Below are 10,676 nucleotides of genomic sequence, written 5' to 3' on the forward strand. Positions count from 1 at the left end.
CCCTAGAGGGAAATTAACTTCCTCTTTTTGGGGAGCCACATTATTTTCAGGTCTTTTTGGTATATCAGCTTACTTTATGTCCTGATGTGACCACACAGATGTAGTCACATATATATTTTCACAAAGTTTTCTGTATATTCACAAAGTTTTAAGAAAACTTTTCTTAAAAATGTGTCTGACTGAAAGGTAATTGATTTGTAACGTGTTAATTTCTGCGCTCTAGCAAAGTGATTCCGTTACACATCCATGTGCATTCCGTCTTCCTGTTCCTTTCCACCACAGTTTGCCACAGGATGCTGAATGCGGTTCCCCGTGCTGTGCAGCGGAACCTGTGCTTCATCTGCTCTGTGCAGAACAGTTTGCCTCTGCTAATCCCAAACTCCCCATTCATCCGCCCCCGACCCCCTCCCACCCTCAGCAACCGCGAGTCTGCTCTCTTTGCCACTGTTTCTGCTTCACAGATAAGTGCATTTACACAGGTACAGTTTGACTAACATTGGAAATGGAAATGTGTTATTTCCAGGAATTTGCTACTAAAGTAGCAGCTGGGTGGAGGAATTGCTAGGGAACAGTGGAATCTTAATTGCTACTTTGCTTCTCTGGCAAAGCCTCATTCCACAAGTCAAAGCTAGCTCATGAATTACACAGCTACCCGTTATAAACCCGTGACTGTAAACGGCAGTCGTGTGGGCAACTTGGGAAGAGGAGCTAATGTGGGTTTCTGCCAGTTCTACAGTGCTTGTGGTTGGCTTGTTGTGGCTTCTGTTCAAATTAACTAAGACTGAAGAAAGGATGAGTAGCTTTGATTTTAAACTGCTTGTTTTGTTCCCATACAGCACCCTTTATCCACTGAGATGAGAAAACACTTTTCATCCAGATGAGAGCTTATTATACCTTCCAGGATTCTCCGGTAATTCGGGTTCCCCAACATCCAGACCAGCCATTTGTTCCTAATAAAGGAATTACTGAGATTCTCAGGCCAGTTATTACGTGCTCAGTGGCTCGATTGTTTTGACCAGGTGATAATGAAGCCAGGGCCTCAGGTTCAATTCCCACACAGGCCAATTAGCTTTGCTTTTCTCCAGGAGGCCAGGTTGCACTGTTAAGGGTCGCCCGCCTGCCTGAAGATGCTGCCGCACATTTGTGATACGAGCCCCCGCTCACACAGGGGTCAGATGAGGTCAAGCACGTGGAAGTCCCCTGCGTTGGCTCAGAATATTGAATCTGCGAGCTCGGCTCAAGAGAACGGAAGTACAGTGACAATAAAAAGACGGATTGCGTAGCCTAAGAAAATCAAGGGCCTGGAGGCGGGAGAGGGTCCGTGGTTAGGGTAGGAGGGAACTGTATTTGAGGTGGGGGCCGGCTTCACTCTGCTCCTTCATATAAATGGTCAGGTGATCAGAAGCTTTTTAGTATTCTCAATTGTATGTTGTTTTTACAATATTTGGAGCTACCTTTAGAGCATTTCACATATTAATAAATAAAGTTATTCCCTTTGCTGATCTGATGGAACAGTCAGAGCAGTCCCTTAAAGGTGAGGGCAGGGAATACCCTGGTGGTTCAGTGGTTAGAACTCTGCACTCGTAATGCAGCAGGTACAAGTTCCATCCCTGGTCCAGGAACTGAGATCCTGCATACTTCACGGTGAGGCCAAACTAAATTAAAATAGTACTAACTCAAAAAGAAAAAAAATTTAAAGTGAGGGCAAATTTGTACATTTACTTTCTTTCCATAACACTCCTTGCAATGCATTCTCCAGGTGCCTGTCCCCATGTCAACCAAATAAGAGAAAAAATGCGAGGCTGAAAAAGAAGAAGAAAAAAAAAAAGAGCTGGGTCCAGATTACAAAAGGAACCCAAAGACCTGCCTCAACCTTCACTGAAACTCAGGACAAACCACAGCCACCTCCAGGATTATGGATTAGATTCTGTAGCTGAGCTGAACCCTGTTTCATGTTACGGAAACCATAAGGGGAAAATTCCATTAACTTTTGTGAGAAGGGTAGAGTTAAAAGATATAGGTTTAACCTTGAAAAACTATTGGCCTTCATTGCTAATAAAGTTCTGGATCCTGTTGGTCATGATATACTAGTCTAGGTTCAGTGTGCATTTATACAAATCTTTTCCTGAATCAAGTAAATATCTTTGTCATGAAACAGGAAGATGCTCAGTTGTAACTCCAGGTCTGGGAGGTTTGGCAACAGGACTTGATGCCTTATTACTAAAATGGGAGAGGGGAGCATGAGGATAGTTTTTAATTTTAAGAAAAGTCCTGCTGTTAATTCTGATAATGCTTGGCTGAAGTATTAAACTTCTTTCTAACACTGAGAGATATAAGGATTTCTAATAGAATGATTCTCTTGGTACTTCCTCTGTGTAAGATAATTGTAGGATGTTTTCAATTTTCATATCAACATACTTTCACTGAGGTGGAGTTTCTAAAGCAAGAGAAGTGATCAACCGTTTTGGTCTCTGCAAAGACTAACCAGTGAATTTGTCTTTCATGCTGCTGGGAAATAAGTCCAAAAGAAGGGGACCAGTGTGTGCAATAGCTAGTTATTCAGTCTGAGGTAGAATTAAATAAGATGGGCTTTCTGAAACTAAAAAGAGGAACAGAGCGTAAAGAGATGTAATGGAAAGCAGGGCCTGATTAGAAAAAGATGACTTCTTCAGCTCACACTGCAATACTGATAAATATCGTCCCCTTAAAACAGCCACCCTCTGTAACTGCCCACCCAATCTATCCTATAGTTTGGCCGCTCAAAGACCTTTTTGGAGCTGCTGCTGCTGCTGCTAAGTCACTTCAGTCGTGTCTGACTCTGTGCGACCCCATAGACGGCAGCCCACCAGGCTCCCCCGTCCCTGGGATTCTCCAGGCAAGAACACTGGAGTGGGTTGCCATTTCCTTCTCCAGGGGGTCTTCCCAACCCAGGGATCAAACCCGAGTCTCCTGGGTCTCCTGCATTGGCAGGCGGCTTCTTTACCACTAAGACACCTGGGCAGCCGGGGTGTGGAGAGGTGGTATTCTATGAATGCTCTGTGAGGGTAAGTCCATTTCCGTGTTTGCTATTCTAGAGGGTTTTATGGTGGTGATCATGGTTAGTCTTCTGACCAAGGAGAAGGCCCTGCTGTTGGATATCTACTCATGGGAAGTCCAGCAAAGCACTTGACCAAGAATAGCCCAGGTCAGCCAGGGCCCAAGAGGTCAATCACAAATCCCCAGAACCCTCAGAGCCACACAATTCATTAGCAGACATGGGAGCTTATATAACACCAGTGTGGACCAGAGAATCAGTTCCTCGGGGCTCTGCACAAAGTTGGTACTTATTTCTGTATCAGTTGATGTAATCCAGATTTTCTTTCTGAAAAAAGACTAGAGGAGACTTTCTCTCTAGGTGCTTAATGCAACAAATAAACTTTTTTTGTTTGCATTCAGCACAGAGAACCCACAGTAGACTGACACAGAAAGGCTGTAAGAGACCAGCCAAGGCCTAGCCACACCAGCCCGGAGCATCTGTTAAGGAGCCATCAGTCAGAGGTAGCCACGTGAGAGCTCCCCAAGGTCTGCGAGGGAAGTACGATGTTATTTTCGCCAGAAGCAGCAAGAGGGAAGGCTGCCACTGCCTCCCACATCCTTCATCTCTAGGATCAGCAGGGACCATTCCCCCCTCGAACGGCAGCAGACTGTCCAAGGCAGACCCCACGGGCTTTTCCCGTGAAAGGGTGCATGACCGGCCTCCGAGTTTCCTCACCTTTAAAACGGGGAGACGAAGAGAGCCTTCCTGAATCTCCCTCCTAAGACTGCTGTGAGCATCCACCCGAGGAAATGGGTAGAGGTAAGCTCTTGGATTATGGAAAATACTTACTGACCTAGTGGTTATTATTCGTTTTAATTTTTTATTGGAGTAGAGTTTATTTACAATGTTGTGTTAGTTTGGCTTTATTATTAGGAGGATTTCAGTGATTACTTTTGCCTTTTGTCATAAATTTCAGGGAAACTTCTTAAAAGTTAACAAGACATCTCATTTTCAGTTGCCCCGCTTTTTTCCTATAAATTTTATTTTCTCTTTCATCTTGTTTACTGTCTTTGTACCTAACAGTGCCAGTTTGGTATAAATGTTTCCCTCTGTCCTCTGTAAAATCACATACAGAATGGATTAGTTGACCTGAGATATTTTCACCAAGTTTTAAAATATTCGGATGAGACCCAAACTAGGTAAATTTGGAATAAATATGAAGGGGTACTGGCTTGCATCAGAAGTAGCAAACGAGAATGCTCTCTTGTAAAAGCTCTTCCACTAGTGTTCATCAAAGAATAAACATATATTGGGACTTCCTTAGTGGCCCGGGGGTTAAGAATCCGTCTTCAAATGCATGGGTCGAGGGATCAATCCCTGGTCAGGGAACTAGATCCCACATGCTGAGGCTAAAAGTTCACATGCCTCACCTACAGACCCTGCGCACTGCATCTAAAGAGGTCTGAAACGAAGACCGAAGGGCCTGGGTGCGGCGGCTCAGAGCCAGCGCAGTCAAATAAATGAACCTTTAAAATACACACACATGAACAAACATATCTATAGCTCCACAGGGATCAACTCAAATAATCTATGGCCTCACGATCAAAATATTGGGGAAGGATGTGGTAAATTTAAAAACCCTACCAATGCACAATTGCTAACAAAACTCCTAAACAGGAATTCGATGTCTTAGGAGGAAAGATAATTGATGACGTCAGAAAGAAAAGCTAGCATGGGGACTGGCCACGCATCCTCTGAGTGTGTACAGCATCTGCCTGCAGGAGCCACCATGAAGAGCAGCTCTGTTCTTCCCTGCAAAAAAACTTCCCCTCTTCCAATTTCCCCATGCGTCTTCCACCCCCGCCCCAGCCCACCTCTCCCGACCTCCACCTCCCCAGTATGTTCACTGTACCCTTGAGTCTCGAACCTGTGTCTTTGAAGTTGCTGACGTCCTCGGAATCCCAGGCAGGCTGGTGAATGCTCAGGGGCTCCCATGGAGGCATCTGGTGGCCTCGGGCCGCCTTTGCTTGTAGGAGGCTTAGCAAGTTCCTTGTCGCTTCTTCCCACTGGGCGTACTCCCTCAGCTGCTCCTTCAGGCTCTCCTCCTCATGAAGTTGTGGGGACTCTGCCACACTCTTTTTTCCCATTAAGTGTCCTGTTCAAAAGCAGAATGGAGAAGGAAATGGCACCCCACTCCAGTGTTCTTGCCTGGAGAATCCCAGGGACAGGATGCCTGGTGGGCTGCCGTCTATGGAGTCGCACAGTCAGAAATGACTGAAGTGACTTAGCAGCAGCAGCAGCAGCAAAAGCAGAAACCATACACAGCCAATATTTTATAATAACTAGAAATGAAGTATAACCTTTAAAATTATGAATCATTATCTTGTACACCTGTAACTTACAAAACATTGGATGTCAATTATACCCCAGTTTTAAAAAAGGATGTTCAATGCCACATTCATAAAAAATAAAATAAGCATATACTCTGGGTCAAAAAAAAAAAATCAAAACAACAAAACCCAAAACAGCATGCCACTAATTTAACCCAGGGGAATGAATGAACGAGAAATTTAAAAAGGCACCGACTGTGTTTGTGCTTCTTCCTCCTAAATGCAATATAAATTGCACTTTATTAGTAGGAGGAGTTAGTTTGTAAACAACAGACAGATTTTGCTCCCAGCTCAAAATCCCTAATGAATGGACAGAATTCAGAACCGCAACTCAGGAGCCCTGGGTCTGGTCCCTCTGCTCGCTAGCCAGGTGACCTCTCATTTTGCACCCCCAGCCTTCAATTTTATCAACCATAAAATGAACATGTTGGGTCACATGACATCGAAGGAACCTTCCATATCTAAAATTCTATCACCAGTTCTGTGTGCATAGAATTCTATTCACAGCTAAAGGATGGCATCTGAACATCTTCCCCAGTCAATTTTGAATTTCTCCTGAAAAGTCTCCATGCTCTTCTTTGTATGATTAAAAAGGTGTTGCTTTCCTCTTATCTGTACCAAAGGAATTTTTCATTTAAACTTTCTTAGAACTTTAGCTGAGACTGAACCTAAAATTGTACCTAGAAATTACAGTTTGTAATGAAAAATAAATTGAAGACAAGTTCTGGCCAATGCGTTTCAGCCACCGAGATGCAGTATTTTTCTCTTGGAGGTTAAAATGGTCACAAAAGTCTATCAGGAGCTCCAGAGACGAGCACTTGCCATAAAAACAAATAAAAGTTGGTATGCAGGAGGCCAAACCATGAAAAACATAAAAATTCATGTACGCAAATGGGGATAGCCATAGGATCAGAAGGGGATGGAATTTAATGACTGCATTCCTAACACTTTAACCCATGGCTTAAATATACTCACATTATCTTATTTACTCTCTTCGGTTGATTTTCCTCATTTCTCTGTAATTGGATTTGTTGTTGTTTAATTGCTAAGTTGTGTCCAACTCTTCTGCGACCCATGGACTCTAGCCCGCCAGGCTCCTCTGTCCACAGGATTTCCCAGGCAAGGATACTGGGTTGCCATTTCCTTCTCCAGGGGATCTTTCTGATCCAGGAATCTAACTTGAGTCTCCTGCATTGCAGGTGGATTCTTTACCACTGAGTCACCAGGAAGTCTGCGTAATTGAGTTTTAGAACACTTTTAATTTCTCACAGTAATAAAACTATGGTGCATTTGATTTAAAGTTCACAAGGAAAGAGCTCTTTGTGGCTTTAGTGTTGACTGGCATTAGAAGTATGTAAGGCAAAGGCCGTGAAAAAGGTTATTGATAGACCCCGAGACCACGTGAAATGGAACGAGGCTCCTTCCTAACAGCTCTGTCTACCAAGAAAGAAGCCCAGACCGTGACTTTATTGCTTGCGTGTGTGATGTACAGTCCACAGGATGTTTCAATGCGGACTACTTCATTTGACCCACACCCCAATCAATTTGATGAAAATGAGACTTGCCACAGGTTGCACACATGCAAGGAAAGATTCTGGATTCAAATCAGCTCACAGTCCAGACTCTACGGTATTACACTGCTTTCCAAGTGTCTTTGAACTTCCTAAGAATGTAAGGCAGTTAGAAATCATTCTGGGGCTTGGAAATAAGGATGAGGTTTACAAAAGGCTTTCTAATGTCATCAAAAGGAATGGCGATCATATATCACTATGTCATGACTCATTATGTGACTCAGAAAAATTAATTCTGTGCGCATTGGGAAGCCTGAAAATGAGGTTTCCCTGCATTGCAGTGTGAGCTTTGCCAAGTCGCTTAGGGCCTGACACGTCACACAATTTTAAGACTCGATTGAGGATACTGTCCCAACTGAAGGATTGGAATCTTGAAAGGCTGGCTCCCCACTTATCTGCTTGGTGAACTTGGTGTCCAGACATGCACTAAATAACCTTGCCTTTAGCCATCAAAATGATTATGTTGCACAACTTCCCAGGAAGTAGCAAGTCACTTGGCTTTATTACTATGGAGGAAATTGAATCATGATAATGGGAAAGCAGGATTAGAATCTGATGCTCCCAATGATGACCCCAGTTGCTCTTGCTCTTGGTCATTGCCTGTCATCTAGTTAGGATGCTGGAACTGAAGCGGAGGGATGATGGAGATGTTTTTACAAAGAAGGACTTCATTTTTGTCATGCTTGAGTAATTTTGTGACTTTTCTACAATGGAAGGCTAACGTAGGCCTCCACTCTGTGGGTGATTTAACATAGACTCTTGGGACCTTGGGGGCTTCCAGGGTGGCTCAGTGGTAAAGAATCCGCCTGCCGATGCAGGAGACACAGGAGATTCAGGTTCCATCCCTGGGCCAGGGGAGGAGGAAATGGCAACCCACTTCAATATTCTTGGCTGGGAAATCCCCTGGACAGAGGAGCCTGGCAGGCTACAGTTCATGGGGTTGCAAAGAGTCAGACATGACGGAGCCTAGCACATAGCTACACATAGCTATGGGGACCCTGTACTGAATTTCAGTATTTGCCATTTTGGTGGGTGGGTGTTCAGACTCCCTTCCCTAGACCACAGACTTTTGTCTTTTTCTAAGGAAAGTGCACCACCTATAACATTCCAGAGAAGCACACATCCCCTGGGTCCTAAGGCACTACTTACTTAGCTAGCGACCATCAACCAAATAATTGTCTCCATGACAACGTGGATGATATGCCCACTTCCATCTCTTCTCCCATCATCATTTGTTATGTGTCCATATCACATTAATGGAGATCTCAGCACAGACAAAAGACAGGCACTAGAAAAAATAAACCCTCGCTGGGGTGGGGGTGGGTTTTGTCCTTTTTTATCACTTAAAAATATCACTAAAATGGCAGGTTTGCAAGAGAAAAGAATTTTCTTGAACTGCAAACTTGAAGATTATCCTAACTTCAGACAATATCTATTAACACAAAGTGTTGAGTATAAGAGCTGGTTTTTCTTTCTTTTTTTCGGGGGGGGAGGGGGGAGGGATACTTCAGCCATGTCTCCCAGTGACTGGTGCAGCACAGTTATGTAAACCATTCTGCAGCTGAGCACTGGCGTTTGGAATGGAGCCTTCCACGGCACGCTTCACACCAGAGTCAGAACGACGACCAGAAACACTGCACGGGCGCACAGGGGAGAGGCCCCGCGTTAGTGCTGACCTGTATTTGCATCACACACAAAACTTTTCCATGAAGATCAAGCCAGCTAAGAACTGGTTAAGTTTTCAGTCTGCTAACTTCTTTTCCACGGCCACATCACGTTCCTCTCAGCTGGAAGAAGCAAATCACTTAACAAACCTGCAAATTTGTGCTGACAGCTTCTTCATGGCCAGCGATATGTGGCTTTCGTTTGCTTTAATTAAAACCAAACTGCGTGTCTTCAGTGATTGAGGAGGACAGGCATTCACTTAGAGCGGAAAGCTCAGTTTAAAACCTAGCGTGGTGTTCATGCTTGTGAGTGCTCACAGGCCAATAGAGGGCACATCCTCCCAAAGCAAACTCCTTCCCCACTGCAGAAAAAAGTTGAGTCACTTTCAACTCAAATGTGATGCTCTGCATCACCTCCCTCTTTCCCTTCATCAACTCTGCACAACTCTGAAAAAGGAAAATGAGCATGTTTGCAAGCACATAAGAGAATAAGACAATTTGGGGTGCCACTGGTCGGTACACTTTGGAGCTGGGAACAAATATATGGATACCAAGAGGGAAAGAGAGGGCGGGAGGACTGAGAGCTGGGGATGAACATGTAAACACTGTTGACATTGTGTACAAAATAAATAACTAATGAGAACATGCTGTGAAGCACAGAGAACTCCACTTAAGGCACTGTGGTGACCGGAACGGGAAGGAAACCCAAAAGGAAGGGGGTAAATGCACACTACAGCTGACTCACTTTGTTGTACAGCAGAAACCAAGACAGCTTCGTAAAGCAACTATAGTCCAAGACAAATTCGAAGGACACTGTTATGTATTTATTTATTTGTATGTATTTGGCTGTACTGGGTCTTGGTTGTGCCACGTGGGACCTCGCTCCCTGACCAGGGATGGAACCCTGGACCCTAAGTTGAGAGCACGGAATCATCACCACTGGACCACTAGGGAAGTCCCCAGAATTAATCTTTAAAAAGAAACAACTTAACTCTAGCTTTCCCGCTAAGCTCTCTTGTTCTGCTTTTGGCCTTCAAGGGTTACCTAACGATGAGCCTTTTTGGTACAAACACATGTATGAGCAAAAAGAGGCTAGAAATCTGGAGGTTTCCACCTTCTCAGCCCGTTGGCTGCTGGCCAGACTAGGCAATGGCCACTTGATCTAAACTCCCAGGAGTCCTTTTTAAGTATTGATAAGGACAGAGTAAAGGGACAAAATAGGTAATTAAGTAGTTAACCCCACTAGGGGATTTTAAGTAGGAAAAATATGGGAGACCCCTGTAAGTTCACAATTACTCAAGAGAGCAGGTTTGCGTAATGACAAAACCAAGCAGGCTTGCTTACAACAAAACCATGGAACAGAAGTATGAGACATGTCCCTAAACAACAAATCAATGGTGGCATGAGACCTACATCCTGCCAGTGAGCTCAGTAACTTAATGGTCCCTAGGACGTGTTCTCTGGACACACAGAAAACAACAGTTTGTAGACCTAGTTTGACCACATAGGGACCACAGAACTGCCCCGCCCAACCTGTAGGATGAGCTGATGGTGGAAGCATGACCCTCTACTCAAAGCAAAGAAGTTCTTCTCTCCCTCCCTGTTTTTCCTTTGACCATGAAACCATAGCCCAGTAAGGTCTCAGGGTGCTCACAAGCATCCTTTTATAATAAATCACTTCTTATCCATCTCTTTGCCTCTCCCTGAATTCTTTTCTGCACTAAGACATAAAGGGCCTGTAGAACCAGAGCTCTTCAGAACCCCTCAAACACACCCAGATGTTTCCGTATCAATTCTAGGTTTGGCTTCTTTAATACCTTCCGAATGTCCTTCTCTCTGGATGTGCAAGGCTTTTCACTCATTCCAATCTTTCCTTTCTATACCCCGGCACCTGGGCTTCGCTGTCTTTCAAAGATGACAAATACTTTCCTGTCTGGGGTTGAGGACTTGGCAAATGATTCCTTAAGTAGTCATGAAAACTGCGCTATTGCAACCCAGAGCTCTCCGCTTCTCTGCGGGGAAACCCACACAAGGC

General features: G+C 44.3%; 1 protein-coding gene across 1 annotated transcript in view; it reads right to left on the bottom strand.

Moving 5' to 3' along the window:
* The window catches only part of GRP (gastrin-releasing peptide), a 12,258-nt gene that overhangs the window by 624 nt on the left and 958 nt on the right, over positions 1–10,676 (bottom strand). Inside the window, exon 3 of the mRNA XM_010854826.1 lies at positions 4,944–5,171. Coding sequence (XP_010853128.1) covers positions 4,944–5,171 — 228 coding nt within the window. The remainder of the gene's footprint in view (positions 1–4,943; positions 5,172–10,676) is intronic.

Source organism: Bison bison, unplaced genomic scaffold (assembly GCF_000754665.1).
Source record: "Bison bison bison isolate TAMUID 2011002044 unplaced genomic scaffold, Bison_UMD1.0 scf7180017864349, whole genome shotgun sequence".
In the NCBI taxonomy this organism is placed as follows: domain Eukaryota; kingdom Metazoa; phylum Chordata; class Mammalia; order Artiodactyla; family Bovidae; genus Bison; species Bison bison.